The sequence below is a fragment of the Peromyscus leucopus genome, chromosome 7 (genome assembly GCF_004664715.2).
Source record: "Peromyscus leucopus breed LL Stock chromosome 7, UCI_PerLeu_2.1, whole genome shotgun sequence".
Lineage (NCBI taxonomy): Eukaryota > Metazoa > Chordata > Mammalia > Rodentia > Cricetidae > Peromyscus > Peromyscus leucopus.
This window is the reverse complement of record NC_051069.1, coordinates 15605662-15632670: the sequence shown is the minus strand read 5'-3', so window position 1 is coordinate 15632670 and position 27009 is coordinate 15605662. Positions and strand designations below refer to the sequence as shown.

At 50.2% G+C, this 27009-nt stretch overlaps 1 protein-coding gene across 4 annotated transcripts; it reads right to left on the bottom strand.

Moving 5' to 3' along the window:
- Positions 1-26248, bottom strand: Ppcdc (phosphopantothenoylcysteine decarboxylase). Of its 4 annotated transcripts, none has more exons than XM_028865066.2 (7): positions 26104-26248; positions 23522-23585; positions 21175-21357; positions 7139-7234; positions 6142-6270; positions 1150-1318; positions 1-738 (listed from the first exon to the last, which is right to left on the bottom strand). In XM_028865066.2, exons 3-7 carry the CDS (start codon positions 21307-21309, stop codon positions 653-655), a joined length of 615 nt encoding a protein of 204 aa, XP_028720899.1. In that variant the 5' UTR covers positions 21310-21357; positions 23522-23585; positions 26104-26248; the 3' UTR covers positions 1-652. The 4 variants fall into 4 exon arrangements, with proteins under 4 accessions (XP_028720899.1, XP_028720901.1, XP_028720900.1 ...); XM_028865068.2 differs by lacking the exon at positions 26104-26248 and adding an exon at positions 25690-26095; XM_028865067.2 differs by lacking the exon at positions 26104-26248 and adding an exon at positions 24876-24972.
- Between the last annotated feature and the right edge of the window lie 761 nt (positions 26249-27009).

The window sequence follows — 27009 nt, the reverse complement described above, 5'->3', positions numbered from 1 at the left end:
TAAAAGGTCACTTTTCTTTATTTCCCAGGACCATCCCTGCCCCCACTCTCAGTAGTCTGTGGGAAATGTGAAGTCTTGCCTCCTCACAGACTTCTTGACTTTGTGTGACACCTGGAAGCTTCCAAGGCCTACCTGATCAGGAGCCTGCTGTGTCAGGGATCTTGAGCTAGGTTTCTTCTTGTTGCTTTTGTTTTGAAATAGGCTGTCACACTCACAGGCCTGCCTCACTATGCAGCCCGAGTCAACTTCAAAGTTGGGGCAATCTTACCTCAGCCTTCTGAGTGTTCGGATTACAGACGTGAGCCACCACACCCAGCTTCAGCCATGGTGTTTCTAAAAGCAATTTCCAGGCAGAAGGTCCCTCAGTCATTCAATTATCCTTCTGGTAACAGCCTGTTTGCCTGGTTTGCTGGGCCTATCCCAGAAAGAAATGGGAGGGCCTCTGGAAAGCAGGTATCTCCTGGTTAAAAGAAGGAAGGACTTGGGTCTGTAGTTGTTTAACTTGAAGAGGGTTAGACCCCAGGGAAGCTCTGAGAAGGTGCTAGCCAGCCCCTCCTCAGCAAACACAGGCTCTTCATACTGTGCTGGTGTCCTTCTTCAAAAGCTCAAGTTGAACTCACTAGGTGCAGGAACACCATGACATACTCCCAGTTCAACTCTGCTGGACGCCACCATGCTGGAAGAGCACTTCTTTCACTTTATCCACAATGGTCTCCACCTCAGCCATGGCTCCTAGACCTGGAAGCAAAGTTCATCTGTGGTAAAGAGCCGCCATGTGAGCTAACCTTGCCTGTGGCTACACTCAGATCTCCTCTGGGCCCTTCACCCACATCCTCGTCCTGGGGAGCCCAAGTTCAGCTCAGCATGAGCTAGATCCACCATATCTCTTCGAAGCTAGCCCAGGACAGGCCCTGGGGGTCACTCATTACCAGGGACTCCACCAGACACTTCACACACCTGTCTCACTTCAGCCAAATGATCCTGAGAAACAAGAATTAGCACTCTATCCATTGCCAGATGAGAGCTGAGCTCAGCAAACAGTTCTGTCCAAGGTCACGATGGGCCAGAGAACCACTGGACCACAGAACCCAAAGGTGACCCCAAACAGAGCTCTCTACAGCTCTGGGCTGAGCATGGCAAGAAGCCCACCTTGGTCTCCACACACCAGCTTCTTGCTCACACAGGGAATCTCCACGTAGCCGAAGGCCTTGAGCTGGCCCACCTGCTGTGCGGTGAGAGGGTGCTTCCACATGGCCGTGTTCATGGCAGGGCAGAAGAGGAGGGGCTTGCTGAGGTCCCAGGCCCGGATGACACAGGTCTGTGAAGAAGTGGAGGAGAGGTGCTGATGCTCTGTCTACCACCCCTCCTCAGTACCCCCAAGTTCCCCTTACTGTCCTCCAGCCATAGTCAGCAAAACAGCTGTTGACGAGGGATGGCTGGGTGTCACACATCTACAGAGATCTGTTCTTGCATCCTTAAGCGGGGAGGGGCAGTCTCTTCATCCCTCATCATCTCCGCTTAGGCTCTGGCATGGTCCAAGACACAGGAGACACTCAATCAGCACCCACAATGCCCCAGATGCCTCCCTCCACAGATCTCCACTCTGTGTGCAGTCTCTCCGCCTGCCCGCCTGAGCCTTCACACAGCTCACACCTGCAGGGCTGGGCAGCAAGCCTAGGGACAGGGCTAGCTTCACTGTTCATTGAAGGCGAGAAGCCAGAGTGCTCATGTTCTACTCAGCAACAGCTCTACTTCTAGGTCGAATAAACCCTGAGAACGAGAACATCCAACACACGATACCTTTTCTCATCCATTATCTCAAGAACCCTACTGTAACCCTGTAAGGAAAGTACTGTCCCTTGTTCACACATGAGCAAGCTGCAACTCCCTGACTGATTAATAGTTGTCCAAGATCACACTTAGATACAAACATGGTCCTGAATAACCACCCACTGGACTGGGCGGTCTCCCCTCCTCCCAAAGCTAGACCATATCCAGGTCACACAGCAGAGCAGCTATAAAAGGGCTTGACCAATTCAGATCCTCCATCCCTCCTTCCTTCCTTCCCTCCCTCCCTCCCTTCTTTCCTTTCCTCCCTCCCTCCCTCCCTCCCTTCTTCTTTCCTTCCTTCCTCCCTCCCTCCCTCCCTCCCTCCCTTCCTTCCTTCCTTCCTTATTTTCCAACTCAGAGTCTTAAGATTGTGAACTCTAAAGTTATACAAGCTTGAAATCAAATCATGAATGCTGGTGTGGTGGCATATGCCTGTCATCCCAGCCCCTCTGGAGGCTGAGGGGAGAGAATCTCAAGTTCAGGGCCAGCCTGGAATATATACCAGGACTCTTTATTTTATTTTATTTTATTTTATTTTAAAAAGAAAGAGCTGCCAGGCAATGGTGGTGCACACCTTTAATCCCAGCACTCAGGGAGGCAGAGGCAGGCAGATCTCTGAGTTCGAGGTCAGCCTGGTCTAAAGAGCAAGTTCCAGGACAGCCAGGGCTACAGAGAAACCCTGTCTGAAAAAAAAAAAAAGAAAAGAAAAAGGGAGGGAGAGAGGAAGGGAGGGAGGGAAGAAAGAGAGAGAGACAGAGACGGAAAGAGAGACAGAGAGAGACAGAGACAGAGAGAGCACGAGTGAGCTGGGCATGGTAGTATACTCCTTTAATCCTAGCCCAAGAGAGGCAGAGGCATGCTGATCTCTCTGAGTTTAAAGCCAGCCTGGCCTACATAGCAAGTTCCAGGCCAGCAAGGGCTGCATAGACCTTGTCTCAAAAAATAAAATAAATAAAAATAAGAAAGAATGTGAGTGCTTTTGATGGTAACATTAGGTATGCCAGTAGTTTTTTGAGGCGGAGTCTCTTGTAGTCCAGGTTGGCCTCTGAACTGACTATGTAGCAGCTGACCTTCAACTCTTGGCTCCCTGCTTTGCTAGGTGGTGGAATTAGAGGTGGGTGCCCCAGATGCCAGTCAAAGTGTGAAAGCTCTTAGCTGAGGGCCTAGCACTCAGAACGGGCTCCACAACAAAGGCACAGGCTCAGGAGGCCAGGGAGAGCCTCCCGAAGAGATCAGCTCCTGTGCTCTGACCACCCCAGACACCTCCTCCTGAAAGCTCCTGGGGAGACAGCAATTGTGACACCCCTCCCAGAGATAGAGTCCTTTTGGGAAAGGAGGAGAGAGCAGAGAACAGTGCAACCCAGAGCCAGAGCCAGAGCCAGAGCCTGTCCCTCAGTGCCATTACCCTCTCCTGGGACAGCCAGCAGACAGCCTCAGAATCCGACTGCTTGCGTCACCCCAGACACCAGAGCTGGTTTCCCACCAAGTCCTCTCGATGTGACAAGCTGGCTGTGAGTGGACAATTTCAGTCCCCCTTCCTCTTGGCTCTGTGCCACCTGCTGCTTTTGCGGGAGTTGTAAGCAAACCTAGGAGGGGCCCTTGGTGATGTCTGGTGTAGGGATGGGGCTGGGCGGGCTCTAAATACTTCCAAAGCAGAGCACACTGACCACAGCAAAAACCCAGCCCGTCTGCCCTCGGCAGGCCGCTTCCCCAGCGTCGGACTCAGAGGACAGCGCTTCCTGGACAAACCACAGCTTCTCTGAAGCAAGTAGTGGTAGGAAAGGGAGAGGAGGACGTGGTTCCCACAGCCAAGTGGCTGGCACCATGCTCAGTGCCTCGGCCTTGCCCCTGGGAACCCGCTCAGGCAGGGCAGAAGGCTGGATCCCAGTCAAGAGACTAGCGCTGAGCCAGACTGTCAACCCTGGGGAGTGGGGGGTCACTCCCTCTTTCTGGACCTGACAGTTTAGCACAGAGAGGCCAGTGCAGACAGAGACAGCCATCCCCAGGCTGAAGGCCTGGAGACCAGGAATGCAGGACAAGATCTAGCATGCTGCTCTCCAGCACCTTTCCAATGGAGACAGGACAGTCTAGAAAGGAAAGCAGGCTGAGCTTCCTTTCAGGATTCTAAGAAGACACGTACTGAGCAGAAGGTAGCCCCACAACCAAGGAAGCTTACAGTTCAAACCATAATACCGGACATTGTCTGAAATGTATTCAGGTGAGACTGAGGAAAGCAGTTAGTTCAGGGGCATGCTCCACTGTTCATAATACTGGAGACTGTCTGAAACGTGTTCAGGTGAAACTGAGGAAAGTAGTTAGTTCAGGGCATGCTCCACTGCTCAGGCAATCTGAAGAAGAGACCTCAAAAATAGGGAGTGTGGCCGCTTAGGGGAAAAAAAGCCAGGCCCTCAGGCCACAGCAAAACCATCACTTGGGAAGGGGAAGCAAGAGGATCAGGATTTCAAGGCCAGTGGCTCTCTGAGACTATATTTGTTTTATATGTGTGTGGGTATTCTGACTGCATGTATGTCCGTACACCACATGTATGCCTGCTGTCCATGAAGGCCAAAAGAAGGTGTCAGATCCCCTGAGACTGGAGTTACAGACAGTTGTGAACCACCATGTAGGTGCTGGGAATCAAACCTGGATCCTCTGGAAGACCATCCTTTGCTCTTAACCACTGAGCCATCTCTCCAGCTTAGCTATAGGCTCTATTTAAAAAAGGGCTTAGCATATGATTATAATAATAATAATAACAACAACAAAAAGGAGGGAGACCTGAGTTTTCAGAGGATGGGAAGAACCCTCAGAGAGCTGGCCGGGGTGTGTTCTACCACATCAGCTGCTGTTAACCTGCTAACAGGAGCCCAGGGATTTGGGGGTACACAGCTGAGCATCACAGCCCTCCTGGGCAGCGAGGACCATGCTGTACCTGGCTCTGCTTCTCTGTCCTACCCAGTCTGCTTCTGGCCACAGCATCAGGGTGGTGTTCCTCCCATCCTAAGTTCTTAGTCTAACGATGTTTAAGTCACCAGCAGCTTCCCAGGAGAGGAGCTTAGAGTCTCCTAACAAGCAGACAAGGATTGAATGAACCCAGGTTTCACACTCAATACACAAGCATCCTGCCACTGAGCTACATCTTCAGCCCTCTTTTTACTTTCAGAGAACTGTGCTGCAGCCTACACAGGCCTTGAACTTTTGATCCTCTTGCCTCAGCCTCTCAGTTGCCAGGATTACAGGCTTATGCCACCAGGCCCAGATGACAGGACATTAATTTCATATGTGATCTCCTAAAGCTCCTGATGCATCTTCCATATTCAGTTCTTCACCATTTTCAACTCTAACAATGAGCTGAGTGTAGTAATACACACCTGTAATGCCAGTATTGAGAGGGCAGAGGCAGGACTGCCGAAGTTTGAGAGGAGCCTGCATATTCTCCCCCCCCACTCCACTCTGTCTGTCTTCTCACACACACACAAATAAATTCACACAAAAATATTTATGAAAAAATTACTTCCTACACATACAAGCAGTACTAGTAAATGCCTACTTAGTGCCCAGCACTAAGCATGCTCCACAGGCTGATGGGGTCATTTAAGTCTATAGTACTCAGCAGGGAGTACTCCTCCTGCCTGCATGGGTGATCACAAATCTCTCCCTGTATCCTCAGTATAAGCCCTCAGAACACGGGAGGTGAAAGGTCAAGAAACGGAGGGAGGGGGTCCATAAGACCTCCTCAGGATGATCACGTAAACAAAGACAGTCGCTCTTCATGGGAGCAGCTCCCCAGAGGTCTTGGGTATAAGCCAACCCGGCCGGCAATCACTTCTCACCTGGTTTTCCCCCCTTCCCCTCCAAGCTTCCTCTGATAGATGTGACAATTGATTGGGGTTTCGCTTTGGGGCCGAAATGACTCTAGAGAAGTGAGCATGTGAGCCGCATGAGGACCCAGACACCCTCATCAGGGGCTTCATGTGTGTTTCTAGGTTCTTGGGGGGAGGTAGATCTGATGGAGAAGCAGTAAAGGACGGGAAATCCATGGGGGTGCGTACAGAGGGCAGCCTGCGGGAAGAAGGTGGAAGAGCCGGGGGCTGAGGCTGGGGCACCTGGCTGATCACCGATGACAGGAGAGAGGGGGACACTCCCTGACAGCACTGGCAAAGCCAGACGATCCATCAGACTAAAGAGACAAGGGCAGGGGGCTGCTCCACAGACCTGCACCCCACAGCTGCAGACTGACTGGTCCAGTGAAATCTGCAGCTCGGCAAACTGGGGGCAAGGCTGGCGAGGGAGGACAGAGGAGGCACTCACAAGTAAGTTGTCACAGATGCCACTGGCCACCTTCCCCAGAGTGTTGGCATCGAGGGGAGCCACTAGCATGAGGTCAGCCCACCTTCGCAGGTCAATGTGGAGAACTGGGTCGGAGCGGCGCTTCCACATCTGCCAAAGGAAAGAAACGGGGGCCGTCAACCCAGTCATTCTCGGTATGTGTGTCGGGGGGGATGACGGCCAAACAGGCCAGGTACAATAAGTTGAGAAGGCCAAGGAAACCACCTAGCTCTCCCTCAAAGTCGTCCACTGTCCCCTCTCCCAGCGAAGCTGGCAAGCCCTGGCCATGGAGCCAGCAGGCTGACAGAAACCAGGCCCGGGGAAACAAACGCTCCTTGTCTCTCTGAGCTTATTCCCTTTATGGTTTGGTTTTCAAGAGAACTGACATCTGGCAGGGAACTCCTGGCCTGTCTGCTTGAGGCGGATGCTTGGGTTGTCCAAGCCAGTAGAAGGGCTCTGGGGCGGTGAGAAATGAAGGGGGAGGGGAGGGAGGGGAGGGAGGGGAGGGCAAACCAGCCAGAAATGTTCGGGACTGAGAATGTTTTAAAAGGCCTGGCAGGGCAGCCCTGTGAGGCCCACACTGTGCGCCTGGCAAGTCGGCTGGTGCCCACCCCTCGGCAGGAGGGCGGAGGCATGGCCGGCGGCCGTGGGAAGTGCAGCACTCGGGATAGCCTTGACGCTGAGAGCCACATGGACAAGGGTGGTGGGAACAGAGCTCCTCTGTGGTTTCATCGGCCCAGATAAGTACAAGGACACTCAACCCCAGGCACTGGGCCAAAGCTGAGCTCTGCCTGAGGAAGGCGGGACTACGGGCCTCCCGCAGGCCAGAAGCTAGACAGATGTTTTCCTCATTGCCTCTGCCCAGATGGCCCTGACCACTGACTTGAGCCCAGGCTGTGTGCTCCAGCGGCCAGGACCACAGGCTGCAGGGAAGAGAGCTCTGTCCTGCTCGAAGGAAAGCAATGGGCCCGGCACTGACCTCCCATTCATCGGCGTCGCTGTAGAGGGTGACAGGAACATCCTGGGGACTATAGAAATGTTTGGCTCTCTCAGTTGTTACCACTGTGACTTCCAGCTGTCACCAAGGAAGTGGAGGGAAGGGAGAAAGAAATAAAAAAGTTACTAGAGCCACAGGCGTAGAGGCCACAAGAGGGCCAGTACAGGCAGATGCTCTCTTCAGCCTGGTGGTGAACAGGACTTCCCCTCAGCAATGAGCTCATGTTTACACAGCTACTTCCGCTGTCACTCAAAGGTCAGGCCCTGCCAGGTGTACACATTTCACTTCCCTATTTAAGGGGCTGCTGAGAAATGAGTCACCAACTGCCTCAGTATATAAAGCAGCAGCCTCTTGCCACTCAGGCAGTAGAGTGAGTCTGGAGGCAGGGGTAGGCAGACAATGGGAGAAAACTCCAGCCTACCATAGGCAGGAGAGACTCACAGGACCAAGCTCTATGGCAACAGCTTGCTTGCTACGGGCCAAGGCGTTGACAGCTGGTGTGTGCATCCGATGTCAGTCTCCATGCTCCAGTGAGAGAGCAGAGTCCCTCACCTACTTCAGGAGCAAGGCCTGGGTGTGGGACAGGGCCTCAGGCTACAGACAGGCTCTGGGAAAATGAAGTCTGTGCCCTCCTAAGGGGAGAACGAGTGTGTCTTCACCTTGTCAATGACAGCTCTGAGAAAGCGCTGATGCAACCCAAACGGTGTTTAGTCTGTGTGACAGAACATGGCCTGGAGAAACAGTCCAGGAGGAAGTCACTGCGTGAGGCAGGGAGCAGAAAGCCACCCTTGGGAGAAACCACTGAGGCAGGAAAGGACACTCATTAGGGGGACAGAGCACCACTGACAACCAGGGCTTTGTGCAAAGACCACAGTGTCTGAGCAGAGCTGGCCCTTAGCCTGGACAGGGTTCTAGGCAGTTCTAGCCCATGTGTAAGTTGGAAGATTTCACACAAACTCCAGTCTCCTGCCTGCTAGGGAAACCCTGAACGCTCCGATGCTGTTGGACCCGAATTCCTGCTTGATAAGAACTGGCGGTGTCCAGTCAAGGCCGCCTCTTTGCACACAGTCTAGTTGACACTCCTTCCCACCAAGAACCTTTCTCCCTTGCACAGAGCAGGGGGTACCATGCTCTGTGAGGACAAAGCTGGAGACAAAAGCAGACATCTGGGAGAGGGAGACTGAGGAGGGGCTGCAGGTCTCGGGTCCCCAGCATCACTGACCTGTCCACTCCATCTCACTTTTTCTACCTATCATCCCTAGTCCCACACAAAACCTCAGGGATATTTTTAGATATCCTTTAGACCAAACCATCACTGAGAGCTGAAGGCCTCTCTAAGACACCTACGAACAAGCCTGCCAGTTCTAAGCAATGGCAAATGAACAGAGCTGGCCTGTCCCTCCACGGAAACCAGCCATGGAGTACAGCTTGGACCCACCAAGGCAGGGAGAGCAGAAGAGTGAGGAGACCATGCTAAGGGGCTTCATGTTTTCATAGCAAAGACACAAGATATTGAAAAGGCCAACTACGGGCTTAATAAGTTACACCATGAAAAGAACGATAGGCAACCTCAATCATGTATACCTTTCCAACCAGGAGAAGGAATGTCAGTCTACACAATAAGGGAAAGATAAGGAAAAACAGCAGAGAGAAGACACACTAGGTAGAAAGTACTAGATCAAACGACAGAGGTAGCCACAGGTGGGGCACATACCTGCAATCTCAGCACTCAAAAGGCAAAGGCAGCGGGATTATGAGTTCAAGGCCAGCCTGGGCTACATAGAGAGACTCTACAGAGGACTGGGCATGTAGCTCAGTTGGTAGAGTGCTTGTCTAACTTGCACAAAGTCCTAAGTTTGATCCCCACATGGCATAAAGCCAGGCATGATGGCACACACCTATAATCCTCCACTCAGGAGGTGGAGACAGGAGATCAGAAATTCAAGGTACTTTTGGCAATAGTGATATAGAGTTCCAGGCCATCCAGGGATACATGAGGCTATATTAAGTTTAAAAAAAAAAGAGGGAGGTTGGGGAAAGAAGGGTTAGGGAGTAGGCTCAGTAGTAGAGGCCCTGGGTTCAATTTCCAACACTGAAAAAATACAGATGACAGAATTAAGTCCAAGTGTGATAAATATAAATACATAATAGCCTACACTTCTGATGAAAATACACATTTTCTCAGCTGGCGGGATGGCTCAGTAGGTAAAGGCACTTGCCACTAAACCTAGACGTGAGTTCAATCCCTGGGATCCGATATTGGAAAAAGAGAACTGACTCCCTCAAGTTATCCTCTCATCTCCACATATGTGCAGTGCATGTACACAGACGAGATAAATACATAAAAACGTAAAAAAAAAAAAAAAATCAGATTCTCATTCAAACTGGGTGCAGTGGCACCCGCTCAGAACCCCAGCTTTTCAGAAGACCACGGCAGGAGGCTAAGAAGTCTGCCTCAAAATAAGATGGTAAAGGGCTGGCGATGTAGCTCGGCGGTAAAGAGTTGGCCCAGCATGTGTGAGCCCTTTGTTTGATATTCAATACTGCAAATAAAATAATAATAAAATAAGCTTCCAGCCAAGTGAAGTAAATTAAACTCTCAAGAACAGAGGAGGAAATGGCAGCAGTTGAGACTTGTCAACACACTTCTGGAAAACTAGAGTGGAAGGAAACATTAGCAGATGAGATTAGAAGACCAAACACCAAGAGCCCACAACACGCCGCAAACAAGCCCACCAGAGGAAAGGAGGAGGCAGCTGGGGCCAGAGGCGTGGGGTGGGTACCTTGGAGGGCAGGCAGGAAGCAGAGCTGAATGCAGGACTGTTCCACCACCTACCGGCAGTTAAACCTCCCAGCCTCCATCCCAAGGCAGGCAGCAGCCAGACATTCACAGCCGTCAAAGCTGTCAAACAGAGGCCAAACAGCCCCAGGCTAGAAGTGCTTCTACAGAATGCCCAGACGCTGGGAGACTCTTCTCCACCTGAGCCCTCAACACTGGCTCTACAGGTGGAGGCCAGACTTGTGAGGGCTTTTCTGGAAAACACAAATGACCCTGGGACTACTAGGGGGTGCAGGGAAGGAAGTTTTGAGGTATTAAATTCTGAGGACTCCCCCAACAGAATCATTCATTCCCAGCTGAGTCCTGGCAATGGACTCAGAAGTTTCCAGCCAGCTTTTCAAAGCTGAGTAAGTATAGCCAAAGAACAGCAGACATTTAAAGAAAGCCCTCCAGGTCAGGGAACAAGATTAAACAACTGAACAGAAAACAGAAACTCATAGACAATGCAGGCAGAAGACTCAGCTGAGGAATGCACCCAAGAAACAAGAGCATAGTGCTGTTTTTTTTTTCTCTTTATGTATATGGGTGTTTTGCCTGTATATATATCCATGTACCATGTGCATGCAATGACTTCAAAGGCTAGAAAAGAGCATCAGATGCCCTAGGACTGGAGTTACAGACTGCTGTGAGCTGCTGTGTGGGTGCTGGGAATTGGAACCAGGTCCTCTGTAAGAGCAGACAGTGTCTTAACTGATGAGCCATCTCTCCAACCCCACAGTGCTATTTTTTGTAAAGAACTATTTAGGGAACAAAAATAACTCTGGCAAATTAAATTCACAGTGAAGTAAAAAATTCAGTGCACGGGCATGGCAGCTCACATCTTTTATTTTTGTTTTTGTTTTGTTTTTTTGAGACAGGGTTTCTCTGTGTAGCTTTGCACCTTTCCTGGAACTGGCTTTGGAGACCAGGCTGGCCTCGAACTCACAGAGATCTACCTGGCTCTGCCTCCCGAGTGCTGGGACTAAAGGCATGCACCACCACCGCCCGGCCACAGCTCACATCTTTAACATCAGCGCTGGGTGGTAGAAGCAGTATGATCTGAGAGATCAAGGCCAGCCTGATCTATAACGAGTTCCCACCCAGTTTACATAGTGAGACTGTCTCAAAGAGCCCAAAAGTAAATCTTACAATTTTTTAATTCAATGCAAAGCTAGGAATGGTAGTATATACTTGAACAAAAATATAAAACTATGAAAACAATCAGGGCAATACAGGGGGGCTAAATCTGACCAGTAAATTTCACAAGGAAATAACAGAAAAGGGAGAGGGGGAAAAACCCCTGTTTAATTAAGCCTAGAATCCCAGCACTTGGAAAGCTGAGGCAGGAGAACATGACTCTGAGGCTAGCTTGTGGCACACAGTGAGACCCTGGCTCAAAAAAAAAGGGGAGGAGGGGAGAGAAGGGAGGAAGGAGAGAGGAGGAGGAGCAGGAGGAAGAAAGAAAATGAATGTACTCAGGAAGCTGAGGCAGGAGGATCATGAGTTCCAGGAAAACCTGAGATACAGAGAAACCCTGTCTCAAAAACAAATGCACAACAACAAAACACAACCCCCAAGTGCCTCCTCTTGCAGCCATGATTCCCACCAATGTGTACGGGGTTTTCAATCAGCCAAAACTCACCAAGTCCTCATCCATGCTACTACTACGGCCACCCCCAGGCTTGTAATCCCTCAGGGTTGTCTCCTAAGTCCCCACACTTACCAGAGTTGGCTCACTGTTTGCTTGGTCTACGGCAGCTCCTAAAACCTTACTCCTGCTGCTCCTCACAGCCTACTCTCAGCCTGTGCCCCATCAGTAGCCCCCAAAGACACTGATGAGAACAAGAGACCTTCCACAAGGTTCACGTGCTAGGGGAAGGGAAAGAGGGATGAAAGAGAATCAAGAGTGGGTCCTTTTGTGTGTGACACAAGGTCTCAAGTACCCCAGGCTGGCCTTGAACTCCCTATGTGGCCAAAGATGAACCTGAACTTCTAATCCTCCCGAATGCTGGGATTATAGAGTTGTACCATCACACACATTTTACGTGGGATCGACAAAGGCCTTTGAGCAGGTTCTCTACCAACTGAGCTACATCCCCTACAAACGAGGACGGCCTCTTTCACTGGTTAGAAACAGTCTGACCGCCAGGTGTTGGAGGAAGATGTCCTTATAGATCTCATGTAGGGCTAGGAGATACGGCCAGTGAGAGAGAGCCTACCTAACAGGTGAGGCCCCAGACCCTAATCCTAGGTCCCAAAGAAACACACACACACACACACACACACACACACACACACACACACACACACACACACACCTTCATCTCAACCCAAAACTACTGTCCCAACTCTCAAACCTAAGATGCAACTGAAGGGCTGAAGAGAGGGTTCGCTGCTCTGGCAGAGGACCCGGGTTCGGCTCCCGGCATCCACACAGCAGCTTGAAACCATCTGCAACTCCAGTTCCACAGGACCCAATGCCCTCTTCTGTACAGGCCCTGCACACACTAAGACGTGGAGTAAAACGGATACTGCCGTGCCTGTTCCCAGTGAGCCTCACAGAACTCACCTCTTTCTTTATTTATTTTATTTTTTATTTGAGACAGTGTCTCACTATGTAGTCCCGGCTGGCCTGGAACTCAGGCACACACCACCTGCCTTGTTTTAAGACAAGATTTCGTGCAGCCCAGATTAGCCTCAAACTTACACAATGCGGTAAGGGGCTTTTAGCTTTCATTTCTAAGAGTTTCCCCCATCCCGAACACCAGGCTCCTCTTTCTCTACTCAGAGGTCTTGGAAAGCTGCCTCTTGAAGTTCTGCGGGCTCCACTCTAACACCCAAGCCTCTTGTGAGCTCTACGGAAAGACTCTGCCTAGGGCTAGCTCAGAAACACTTCCAGATTGGTACTGTCCTTGTTCAGGGGTCCTCTGGCTCTCCGGGATCTTCACTAGGTTTTCTCCCTACCTGCCATTCAATGTTTCAGAGCCTGTATGGTGCCTTCCCACATACCCACCACCTCCTGAGGACCTCCAGCCAGGCGTCCTTTTGGCCTCCTACCCTAAGCAACAACTCTGCTTGAGATCTTTCCTTCACGATGTTGTACTACCTCTTGGCCAGCGCACTCTGGCTACCCTTCCAGGGTGTACAGTCACACTGCTAGGGAGCCTCTGGGAACAATGCATTCACCTAAGAATAATGGGAAGAACACGTGACAGGAAGGTCCTTCCCCATGCCCTTCCCCAAGCCTAGTGTTTTGGACAAGCCCAGGCTAGTTTCTCTGGTTTTAAAGGGATGCCACTTGATCTGACTCATCAGCCATATGGGTTTCGTTATTTCATCTTCATTCACTTAAAAAGGTCCTGAGAACGAAGGGTTGGGTAGGTTCTGGATCAGCACTCTTGCACATGCGCAATAAATGCATCAGGCAATAAATGCCAAGGGGTTCTGGCAGTGTAGAAAATGCCCTAAGGGCAGGAACCCCCAATGCTTTTTCTGAAATCTCTGTGGGTTCTAGTGGAACAGAACTGGGCAGTCAAATTTTCTCCCCCATACTGCATAACTCCTGAGAGCCAGCTCTGTGCTTGGTCCCCTAGAGATCCCTCTTACGATTAGGTTTTGTGTTGAGTATTTTTAACCTGTACTTCTTTGTGTGATGTGACTGAAGCCTGGCCAGACACGATTGCATAAGCTGTCTGCATTTTGTCTAGCATTTATAGAGATTCCTTCCTGAAACCAGTTCACAAGTCTGGTTTCCTTTTCTCTGCTGAATCTGGAATCTGGGGCTCCTAGAGAGTTGCGGGGGGGGGGGGGGGGCTGGGGGGGAGGGACAGGGGTAATGGAGACAGAATTTGCAGTGATACCTCCACCTCTACTTTAGGCCCCTGATCTGGTCCAGGTTATGGCAGAGATCAAGGAAATATGGGTGGAAATACTTCATGGTCATAGCGTGAGAGAAACTCCATGGCCAGAGTGTCCACCTCCATCCTTGTTGTCTACCTGAAGCCAGTAGCCTGACCATCCTTAGTTATGACAACCAAAACCTGTCTCTGTTCCCTAGAGACACAACTGCTCTAATGGAGAACCAGGAACCTACAACATTATCCAGTAAGAACTCAACAGCAATAATGGAAGCGCCTTACCAGTTCTGTCCAGTGTGGTCACCACCAGTTATAGGTGGCCACTGAGTACTTGAAATCTCTGCACAGGCAGAGAGATGAGTGGGTATTTCTAGCACTGCATGTGCGTGTGATGATGTCCCCACAGGAACAAAGGACTTTAAAGAGAAAATGCCTGCTGTATTAGGTACTTTTCTGCTGCTGTGGTAAACCACTATGACCAAGGCAACGTAGAGAAGGAAGGGTTTATTTGAGCTTATGGTCCCAGAGGGATAAGAGTCTATCACCATTACTGTGGGGAAGAGTAGAAGCAGGTAGACACGGCAACTGGAATAGCAAACTGAGAAGGACGTGAATCTTTGAATTCTTAAAGCCTGCCCCCAGTGACATACTTCCTCCAGCAAGACCACGCCTCCTAAACTGACTGAACAGCCCCACCAACTGTGGACCAAATACTCCAGTGCCTGAGAGTATGAGGAACAGTTCATTCAAACAACATCTGCCATGTACTTATCCCGTGATGAGACAATGCATCAGAACTGTAGCTTTGGGCCTCTTGGTTGGGGCATACAGTAAAGGACCCTGACACTGAGTCAACAGATACTAACCCAGCATGTCCTAGATCTGTGCCTATGGTCTAGTGGTCAGACAAGCTGCCACTAACCCAGGGATAAGAGTGACAGATACACCCCAGGAAAAAAGACTCCTGGTGACCAGAGCAGTAGCTGGCACACAGGAGACGGGGCTATGGAAGAGGTGGCCTCATGAACAAAGCCCTGGGTGAGCATGCTGATCTCTCGTAAGGAGAGACGACTCGGCATGTGTTTACCTATTATCATACACAGGCCACAGGGGCCAAAGCCCTCAGTCCAGCTGAGCTGAGCAAGGAGGTGCAGCATATATAATCATGACCATAGAAGAAGACAGGCAGAGGCTAGTTCACAACTTCCTGAGTTCAAGTAGAGAAAACCCATGGTGGAGACCTGAGCTCCCCAAGTTCACTCACAACAGGAATCAGCAAAACCTTGTTTTGCCACCTTATTCACTGAGAGGTCTTGGGCAGGATAGGCTCACCTTACTCACTGAGAGGTCTTGGGCAGGATAAGTTCCTCTCTGACATGGTTTCTGAGGGGGTCTGACAGCTCACTGGGATGACCCAGTCCTTTTATGACCTTTTCCTTTACCCAGCAGGCTCTGCGGGAAAGCCTCTCGCTGGCCTGTTTCACAGTCACACCAGCCCCTCCCTGCAGCCCCAAACCTGCTGTGCCTGTCCCCAAGACAGGAAATCGATAAAGACAAAACCACCTTCTGTATGGGTTTCCACAGACATACTGTCCTGGGCCGGAGATGGCTGCCTCGGACCCTGCCCACGGCGTTCGTTCCTAGAACTGCGGGTGAGAAGCCTGCAGGTAGAGGAAGTAGGGGCCAGCCAAGCCAGCTGAGGCACAAATACAAGTCTCAGAGCTGCCATACCAAGATCACAGGTGGCTGCGTCTAGAAATTAACTAGAAAGAAGAGAGGACCCAAGCCAAGTCTGGTATCTCCTGCTCACCTCTCCTTGACGAATATTTTAAAAAAAAAAAAAAGCAGAACCTCCCGGGACAGTCCTGTCATTCAAGCCATCAATGCCATTCTGAACTCCATAGCAAGAATCTGCCTCGATATATACATGCACACAGACACACACAAATAAATGTAAATTTAAAAAAATTTAAGGAAGAAAAACAAAAAGAATGTTCCATAATATGCCCCACCTCAAATTTCACTGTCCTTTTTTTTTTTTTTTTTTTTTTTGGTTTTTCGAGACAGGGTTTCTCTGTGTAGCTTTGCGCCTTTCCTGGAACTCACTCTGTAGACCAGGCTGGCCTCGAACTCACAAAGATCCGCCTGGCTCTGCCTCCCAAGTGCTGGGATTAAAGGCATGTGCCACCACTGCCCAGCAAATTTCACTGTCTTAAAGAACACAAGTACACACATAGGGTAGAAAACAAAAATTTAACAGAATAATACAAAATGAAGCCCCTCTCCCTCCACAGCTACCTCCAAAGGGAAAAAATTGCAGGTAATCTTAGATATGTAAATACTTGAAGGCATCATATTATATATTTTAAGAGCCAACAAATGTTTTCTAGAATGGGTCAAAGACTCTTTGAACTTCGTCCCAACTGACAAGCTCAGAGGCAGCCACAGGCAATAGGTGGGTATATGCATAGGTCAGTATATGCAATTATGAAAAATAATGCATGAAATATTACAGCTCTTGATTCCAATTCCCTGTCATTTAAAAAATTCTTTATTTATTAGGGTGGAGTGTGCCTTGGTATGTGTGTGGTCAGAGGACTCTTAGGAGTTGGTTCTTTCCTTCCACCTTTTTTTTGGTTTTTTCGAGACAGGGTTTCTCTGTGTAGCTTTGCGCCTTTCCTGGAACTCACTTGGTAGCCCAGGCTGGCCTCAAACTCACAAAGATCCGCCTGCCTCTGCCTCCCAAGTGCTGGGATTAAAGGCGAGCGCCACCACCGCCCGGTTCCTTCCACCTTTATATGAGGATTGAACTCAAGGGATCATCTTGTGTTGCTGGGCCATCTCTCCTGGCCCGACACTTTTTAAATTTTTTGTTTTGTTTTGTTTTTTTCAAGACAGGGTTTCTCTGTGTAGCCCTGGCTGTTCTGGAACTTGCTCTATAGACCTGGCTGGCCACAAACTTGGAGATCCACCTGCTTCTGTCTCCCAAGTGCTGGGATTAAAGGTGTGTGCCACCACCACCCAGCTAAATATTTTATTTTTAAAGTTTTAATTGTTAGGTAGGGCTGGAGAGATGGCTCAGCGGTTAAGAGCACAGGCTGCTCTTCCAGAGGACCTGAGTTCAATTATCAGCAACCACATGGTGGCTCACAACCACCTATAGTGGGAACTGATGCCCTCTTCTGGCCTGCACGCAGATAGAGCACTCATATACATAATATAAATAAATAAACCTTTTTAAAAAAGTTTTAATTGGTGTGTGTGTGTATCTGTGTGTCTGTGTGCCTGTGTGTGTGTGTGTGTGTGTGTGTGAGAGAGAGAGGGAGAGAGAGAGAGAGAGAGAGAGAGAGAGAGAGAGAGAGAGAGAGAGAGGGAGAGAGAGGGAGATGAGAGAGAGAGAGAGAGAGAGAGAGAGAGAGGGAGAGAGAGGGAGATGAGAGAGAGAGAGAGAGAGAGAGAGAGAGAGAGAGAGAGAGAGAGAGAAATGGGGATTCACAGAGGTCTGATCTGATCCCTAGAAGCTGTAGTTACAGGTAGCCGTGAGTCACCCAACATGGAAACCAACTCAGGTTCTCTGGAAGAGCAATCTGCACTCTTAACCACTGAGCCACTGTTAATCCGAAAGATGTGAGGAGAAGGACCACCGACCCAAATCATCATGGCCAAATTAATTAAAGCAAGCAATTAATTAAAGCAAGGTTTTTTATTTGTGTACATGGGCTGCCTCCCCCAAAGGTAGGGTTTGAGAGGTCAGAATTAGATGTGAGGAAGACAAGGTTTTTATAGCTCAGAGGTAGGGGGTTTTCAGTGGAGGATTTGGTGGGCAAAATACATGGGGCGGGGTTACAGGAACAGATTATCATAACAAGTAAGTCCTAACAACCTCCTGAAACAAAGATAAGGTGGCAAGGTGGCCGTAACAACATAATAAGGTAGCCATAGCAATCCTCTGAAACAAAGGCAGGGTTGCAGGTTAACTGGTTATTACCTTTTTGAAACAGAGGCACGATTTCTGTTCCTGGAGCAGGCGGTATATAGAACCATCTAAGGTTACAGGTGGGCATAGCCCATTTGCTCCTCCCATCTTTGGGATGGCCCACATTAGTAGGAAGGAATCACTTCATTGTTCCAATCCACTTGAGAAAACCACTGAGAGGCTGCACTGTGAGTACACCATAGCTCTGTACTGTTGGACTCAGGGTTTGTTTTCAATTGTTTTGAAATCATCAACAATGCTATAATGAGTATTCTTGTACAGGGGTGAACTTTTGCAACCACAAGATTTAATTCTAGGAGTGAAATAAAGGCTATGAGCATTTAAAATTTTTCTGTATACTGACAAACTAACTAGAAAAGCAGAATCTACTTCCTAAGGTCCTCCTTCCTCATCTCCAGCCCTGGGTGTCCTGATGAACGTGCTAGAAACTTATCTTTCTATCAACCCAAGGACTAGCAACTCCCTCCCTCTGGCTCTCAGGCCTGCTGCCACCTGTCCTGAAAGTCACTGTGGTGTCTCTGTTTCTGTTCCTGGGTCAGGTCAGACTTGCCCACCAGGTGCAAATGTTGAGCTGACAAGCTGGATGAAAATGCTGTCCACATAAGTAACAATTATGGAGTTGCACAACCTTCTCCTAGATAGCCTTTGGCCCTAGTCCTGGGGGTCTTGCAACCTGGGCCCAACAGTAACAATTATGGAGTTGCAAAACATTCTCCTAGGTAGCCTTTGGCCCTAGCCCTTTTGCCTTCACATCTAGAATCTTCTAATACCAGAGCCAGAAAGACCCCTGGGGTAGATGACCTGCAAGCCTGCCTCCTGTGCACTGCCCGGATAGTGACTAAGGCTAAGGAAGGAAACAAACCTCAAGCAAACCCGCTCAGAGTCCCGGCAGCAGGACCTCTGTGCCTCTTCCCTTCTCTTTCTTTACTTTTCTTTCTTTTGGGGCAGGGTCTTACATAGGCCAGACTGGCCTCACACTGGTTATGTAGCTAAGGGTGATCTTGAACTTGTGATCTTTCTGCCTCTGCCTCTGTGCTAGGCTTACTGGCTTGCACCACCACTCTTGATTTCGGGTGGTGCTGGGGACAGTTCCAGGACTCTGTGCATGCTAGGCGAGTAGTCACCCAGCTGAGCGACATTTCTAGGCTTTATGATTTTTTTGAGGCAGGGTCTCCTGCAGCTGAGGACAATTCCTGTTCCTCCTGTCTCTACCTCCCAAGTGCTGGGACTACAGGTGTGTGCTACCAGGTCTGGCTCAGATCCTCTCTCCTCCCACCCCTGCTGTCTTACTCTTCAGACTCAAAAAAAGGTGCCTGGCTTTGCTGGTGACGTCCCTCAAGTGTTTATGTGAGGCCAGCAGCTGAGTCCACCACTTACCCCTGCCGACTCCATTGCACAGGCCCTCACATCTCTCTGACCTGCTCTGGGGCGATGGCACAGCTCTCCCAGGACACCTGCACGTGCTGGCATGCCAGGCGAGGATGCAGAACGGCCCAGCTACCTGCAACCCACCCCCAGATGCGTATGTGACTGACTATTCACAAGCTGACTGTCCTCAAGAGAACCGGGGAAGCCCTTCTTCACATGAATGATCAACCCAGCAAAGAGCTGAGGGTGATTACTCAAGAGACCTAGACTGCACTATAAAGGGGCACTGGGAAACTCAGTACCCCCAGGGAAGAAACTGGAGAGAGGCCTGCCGGGAAGGGAGGGAAGGGGCCGCCCCTGGTTACCAACACCTCACAAAGCCCCACGGGCAGAGCTAGCTTTAGCCTGCTGCCAGCCTCCAGGATGAGGACACGGGGACCCTCACGTACAAAAAGGAGCTGTATGTAGTTCCAGGGGCTTTTCCTATGTTGGCGTCTCAACCATCTCAATACCTAAAGCCATTTGTGGCCCAAAGGCTGTGACAGGAAACACACACTGGTAAGTGCTTCCGTGTGCCAACCTCTGAGCCAAGCTGCTGTCAAACTGTCCTCTGCCCTCCCTCCACACCTGGGGAGTGGGCAGGACTCATCCCAACTTTGAAACAAGAAAGGCAGGCTCTTAAGAGTCAAGTGACAGGGAGGCCTCCACAGTTCAGTGCCCTCTGGCTGCCTCACTTGGGCTCCAACCCCAGCCAGAGAAAGAGCGGGCCAAGGCCTGCTCCAGACATAGCCTGTCCTCTCTCCCAAGGGCCCAGGCTAAAGAAGCCTGGGGTGGGTGGAGCCACCACCCAGCAGGCAGCCCTTTCCTCACACCCCCACACATGCGTGGGCTGGGAGGAAGTGGTGGAGTTCCCATCCCTTGTGCTCTGAGGCTGCCCATCTGTTTCCTGGGATAGGCCTCCCTACCCCCATCCTCCGACCCGGAAACTCGCTTGCTCTGGGGCTATGGGAAAAGGAACTATTAGAGTCCCTCTCTCCCCAGGGGGTGGTGACAGACTCAGAACCCCTCTCCAGGACTCCTGCCCTCCAGGCTCTTGCTAATCAGCTCCTGCCAAGAGCTCTGGGCTCCTGATGCAGAGAGCAGCCATAAGATTCTCCCTTTTCCTGACTGTGGCATGGTTGGCATCTTCTTCACCTATTTCAGCCTGTGGGAGGGAGGGACTTGGAGAGAGGAGGCAACATTCTGGGTAGAAGTTAGTAGAAAGTAAAGAAACAAGTCTTTCCAGTCCCCCACTGGAAGGCCCCACAACGGTCATTTGTGTGAGCGGAGCGCCCTCTGCTGGACATGCAAGATACAGCCACTAGGGGGCCCCCAGCTCAGGGGTTCTGCGGACACAGGGAAATGAATCTCTCCCTGTCTTAACAATGTCTGCCCCACAGAACCAGTGGTGGGTTCACCAGGTGGTGCCCAGTGCAGCCTACGGTCCTATGTCCTAGGAGTTGGAAAGGAGAGTAAAACCACCCAGGCTGGGACAGGCAGGGAAGGTGTAGAGTGTAGACTTGAAAGGTGAAGAGAAGGGCAGTTATAGGCAGGGGCCAACCCAAAGCAGTGGGACACAGGAGCAGCAGGAGGCCACATGACCACAGGGATTCTGGGGAAGGGAGACATCTACCTGCTGGAGCTAGCAATATTTCAGTCTTTGAACTTCCGTTCCTGAATCCTAAGATACAAAACTAGTCAAAGTGGAGGTGGCTCTGCCCACACAATCTCATTTAATCTAGCTTTTGCTTATCTTGTACACTAGTCTGTCTCCTGTGCGCCCCACACACCAGCACACATAGACGCCTTCCAACTTCCTGCTTACACACCAGGAATAAGGAAAAGAGCAGCCTGTTCACTGCAGAAGTGGTTTGGCCCAGGAGCACTGACTCCCTAGGCCAGAAGCCACTGCACTCGCTCGTCTTGAAAGGATACTCACCCCAGGAATGTCCAAAAGCTTTGACACCAGAAGAGGCAGCTTCAGGGCAGCCACGCTTCCAGTGACGCCCACAAGAACATGGAACTTTCTCTCCACTGAGGATATGGCAGCTGGGGATGGGGACCTCGGTTCCATGTGGGGTCTGGTGGCTTTCTGGGAGCCCGGAAAGCCTGGGTTTAGAATCTAAAACGGAAAAAAGGGGTATCATCTTCATTCACAGTCACACGACAAGCAGCCAGCGGAACGCCCTAGACCATCCAGATGCTGGGGCTGCTGTGGGTTTCAACAGTCCCAGTTTCTGGGAGAAGAGAGTGTAATGATCAAGTCAGGCCTCCTCTCTATACAATGCTGTAAGCGCCATACCTGTGCCATGGCTGCCCAGTGACTCTCCCAGAGATTATGTCACATAAAGATGTCAATCAGGCTGAGTCCTGAAGGATGAGCACTTTTTTGGACAGGAGGAAATTACTTCAAAAGGAGAATGGCAGGTCTGGGGAACAAGGTGTAATTTAAGAGAGAAGCTGAAGAGTCATGAGGGGGTTGGGAAGGGCCAGTCAGGCTGCACGACCAGATCTGTACCAGAATGTCAAGGGTGGTGAGCACCTGGTGCTTTGCTGTAAGAAAGAGGGTCCTGGAGCTGGCAATGTGTGGAGGGGCCATGGGGAGTGTAGAGACTGAGGAGCTACTACAGAGGGCCTGGCTGGCCAGTGAAGAGGACAGAAAGAGAGGATGAGGTCCAAGGATGCTGTGACACAGAACCATAGGCAAGAAGGGGCTTCTGCAGCTAAGAGACTTGCCTGGAACTCTGTCCCGTATCTGTGGACCAGGCTGAGCTCCAAACTACAGACTGACTCCTACGAGCCAAACGCAAAGCAGTAGACCACCCCACAGGAACAGCGGGTTGGCTTCCTCTTCTGGCAAGTGCATCAAAGCCTCTACTCCGGCAGCTGGGCCAGCACACCTCCCTCCACCAGCCACAGTCACTGAGGATTGACTCTGGCAGAGAACTGTGGAGGATACCTGTCTTAGAGACTCTGGGGATGAGTCTGAGACGGCCCTTTTCTAGAATGAACCTATCTAGTGATTTCTCACTCCGTTTATACATCAGTTTCCTTTGCCTCCCCCCTACCAGCCATTTCCCTAAATGAGCAGATGAATCACCAACCACCACTCCCTCACTCTGACAGTCCTAAACATCCCATGAATGAATAAATTATGTACAGACAGCTGTCCCGTGAAGCAGGAGTCCTGGGTCCTGTCCAAGATTGTACTCCTGACCTGGTATATGACCTTGGGTCAAAATCATTCCCTCCCCAAAACTCTTTGTTCATGTGAAAAACACAGGGTTAGGAAGAGCTGATTTCTGAAGCCTCCTCCAGTACAACCTGAGTCAACACAAAAGACAGGGTAAGTGTCTCTTTCTACAAGACGGAAAACCCTAGAAGATGTACTCCAAAAGGTCATGATCGCCATGGAAGGAGAACCTAGTAGCTCCCTCCATGCCTGGGTACCCAAAGGAGCCTCTGTTTGGCATTTGCCTGTAACATTGAGGCATATACCAAAAGAGCTGAGGGGATGCTCAATTCCCAAAGGAATTAAGCACAGACTGGTTCCCTGGGCACGGTTCTCACCCCTAAAGTTCAACTTGCCAACACTTCCTAAAGAGTTGTTTTATTTATATATTTATTGTTTATGTGTGTTTTGTTACTGTTAGGTGTTTTGACTACATGCATGTCTGTGCATCAGCTGTATGCAATGCCCACAGAGGCCAGAAGAGGATGTCAGATCACATGGAACTGGAGTTACAGCTGGTTATGAGTTGCCAAGTGAGTCTAGGGAATCAAACCCAGGTCCTCTGCCAGAGAAGTATGTGCTCTCTTAATCACCGAGGCTTTTCTCTATCCCCCCCCTCCACCCCCCGCCGACAGTACTTTGAATCTTTTCTGTAACTGGAGCCTGAACCAGGACCAGGCTTGTTCGAGAACCGGGTGCTCCCAAAAGCCTGGGGAGCACTGCTGACAAGGACCACGGGGCCTCCTGGCCAGCTTCCCAGAGCACATCGCCAGCAGGTGAGGGAGACGTTTGGGGTTTTGTTGTGGTTGTTAAATCATTTTATTTTTACTTTTGTGTCTGTACGTGACTTTGCACTTGAGTGCAGGTGCTCTCAGAGGCCAGAGGCACCCAATCACCTTGGAGGTGGAGTTTTGTGAGCTGCCCGACACGGGTGTGCACGAAGGTGACTGGACTGGAACCCGGGTCATCTGCAAGAGCAGGACGTGCTCTTAACCACCGAGCCATCTCTCCGGTTCCATGAGAAGCACCTTCTTGATTCTGCAGCAACACTTACCTGCCAGTCCTCAGGCCGTGACCCTGCCCTGCGTCAGTCAAACGGTGCAAGAACAGGAAGAGTCCTGCAAAACAGAAACACAGCTTCATCTCTGCAGTCCCTGAGCCCAAGGATCATGGGACAGAAAGCTGGCTGTCCACTAAACTGGAGACAGGACTCTGCCTTGCTCGGTCCAACTGTCCCCACAGCAGGCACTGTGGCCCAAGACACACTGCTTCATCTGCTAGCCAAGCTCTGCCCAGGACCAAAGCCATTCTTCTAAGATGGGGGTGGTGTGTATGTGTGTGTGTGTGTGTGTGTGTGTGTGTGTGTGTGTGTGTGTGTGTAGGGGAGGATAGTTGAAAAATAGGAACTAGATTATTTAACCAATATTTGGAAGCGAGGTCAAGTATGTTCAACCTGAGAGTCCCAGGGGGGAGTGGCAGTTAGCAAGAGTTTGCTTTCCAAGATCAAATTGCAAGTCTCTTCCTCCACCCAGATCCTATTAAAGACTTTTAAAATTTTTATTTATTGACAGTCGGGGTGACTATGGGCAGCATCTCACTTCCCTGGCTCCTGCCACTCACAGGAACTGTGAGCAGCAGAGGAGAGTGGACAAGCAGGCAGCAGGTCACAACTGAAAGTCTGATTCCCGAGCTCAGGGACCAGGGCAACCAGCCATGCAGGGGAGAGCCACAGGCAGATAGATAACTGCACTTTCTCTATCCTTCAGAAAGATGGGAAGATCCCTTGCTTACACAATAAACATAACCTCCAAAACACAGTACAAGAGAGAAACTCTTTTCTACACTTTAAAATGCTTCATATTTGTGTTTCTTCCTAGCTGGTTAATGATGTACCTTCTGATGCTTTGGAGCACAAGTTTTCCAGCACAATTCCTTTGGTTCTGGAGGGCGGTTAGGATAGCTAACCCTCCATCCTAAACACGGAGTTCACTGGTTTGAACGGATGAATCAGTACATGTCTGTGTTCCCTGATCTATGTGACATGCTTGTCCAGGTATGTCCAGGAACTGAATATCATAATATCTAATTCTCTCCCACCACTACTGACCGCCCTCCCAAGAAAAAACTCAAAAGACAAGATTGTTTTACCATATAATTCAAGGTTCCCCTTAAACTTTCAGAGTCAAACTTGAGTTACTCTTGGCTGGCCTTGAAGTTAGGGTTAATTCTTCTTTCCACCCCTCATAGGCTGAGGTACAGGTACAGGTACAGGGAGACGCCTATATCACCAATGTCCTGGCTACCTCATTTGCTAGACCAGATTTTATTTTAAGTGGCATATGCAGAAAACACATTTTTTTTTCATATTTTTACTTGACCTGTACTATAACCACAGAACTTACACTTACTCTTATATTCAAGAAAAAGTGGGGTTTGATGGCACATGCCTTTAATCCCAGCACTTGTGAAGAAGCGGATTTCCATGAGTTCAAGATCAATGTGGTCTACATAGTAAGTTCTGGGCTAGTCAAGGATACAGAGAGACTCTGTCTTGAACAGAGAAAAAAAGGGAAAAGAAAAAGAATTTAAGATAGTGAGAGAACACACACACACACACACACACACACACACACACACACCAGAGAAAAAGGCCTGTGTGTAACATGTTAAGTCTCCTCTGCGTTGAATCAAGGTCAAAGTTTAAAGTTTCAGTTTCAAAACGGGCAAGAATGTAGCCAGGAAAATGTCACCACCCTACACCAAAATCCATACCACCCAGCACCTAAACCCGTTTCATGGTAGTAGGAAGAGTAAGGAATGCTCGTTCAGTCAAAAGGCTTGGCATTCTAATGGACTTCCCTCAAACCAGAAGTAGGCATGTTTAGGTCCAAAGCTCCTGCAAGTTTCATTTTGGAACCTCTTGAGGACACGTGTTGGAGGGGAACCCCCAGCTCCCAAGCACCCATCACTTCCCGAAGCTGGGGATCTCTCCTGCCTCTCATATTCCAATGGTTCAGTGACCAGGAAATTTTTTTCAGACAAAAACTGCCCCAACTCTAATTTTTAAATGCTGCTCAGCACATTCAGGGATTAAGCAGCTAAACACTCCCAGGGCTTTCCTTTCCCTAGTTTATTCATTTAAAGTACAGTTTGAGGCGAGTTGGCTCGGTAAGGTAGCTTGCAGCCGAGTCTGAGGCCCTGAATATGAGTGACGGGACTTACAGGGTGGAACTGAGTCCCGCAAAGCTGTCCTATGACCTCCACCGCACGCCGTGACAGCACCCCCCTCCTTCAAAATAAATGTAACTTTAAAAAGTTTGCACTTCGGGACGCTCCTAGATCTTTTTGACGGCAGCTTATGCCGCAGTTTTTCAAAGGTAAGCGTCAAGTGTGGGTGGCCTGCTTGCGCCGCCTTTAAACGAGATTCGACAGCTCTGGTCCAGGACAGAGCACACTGTCAGCCGGCACAGGGGCAGCTGCTAACCCCCAGCTCTGAGTTCGAGGCCACGCCCGGAGCCTCACATCACACACATAACACATCGACCCTCCCTCGAGCCCACAGCTCGAGGGGCTTCTCCCACCGCCACACCACGCGGGACCCAGGGACAGAGCTTCCCTGCCCTTTCCACGGCTCACCCGCGCCAGCCGTGCAAGTATCGCGGTACCTAGGCGCCCTTGCCCTCCAAGTCTAAATGGCGCGCGAGAAAGCTGCGAGATCGCATGGCCTTCTGGGAGTCGTAGTCTACTTCTCTGCTTTCTGGGAGTTGTAGTCACCGGAGCTCCCAGCGCTTTGTACATCCCTGGCGCTCGCGACGGTAATTGTGTTGATTCTCCCCCGCGCACCTGTTCAGAACTCAGGCACTTAATACTATTTTACCACGCCTGTTCTAAGAGCCAGCTCTGCTCTTGAGACAAACAGGAATACAGAAAATTAGAGGCTAAGAATAAAGAAGCTGCAGGATCTAAGCCACAACTCTTAAGCATGTCATTGAAGCGATCGCTTTGAGAATTTGGGGGGGGGGGGGCGGTTAATTGGCTGGTCTGGAACGCAGAAATCTGCCTGCCCCTGCCTCTGTCTCTTAAATACTGGGATTAAAGGAGAGTGCTACTGCAACCACGGCTACTTGAGAGGTATCTTGAGGGGTGACCAGCACAGAGGATCTAGACAGCACTCTTCGTGGGCACACCTTTGGCAAAGTCTTGGCATATTGGAATAATTGTCGTCACCCTGCAGCAATCATAGGTCTCAAGAACCTGTGTTCATTGAAGCTACTGAATTAGCTTCGGATGACCCACCATGGGAGCAGAGGAGGGGCCTGTGTTCCAGTCCTACCACTGTGGGCCATCAACCATCAGGACCTCACTCGCTGTTACAGACTACGTCTATTTCTTCTTCTTAACTGGTAGTCACGGCATTTACCTCATGGCCTACGCAAGGCTGCTTTAGGGAAAGGATTACAGAGAAGTATATGGTTTTTGGCACCACAGAACGCCAGGCCACAGATCCCCTCAACCCAACCCTACACCCTGCCTCACATCCCA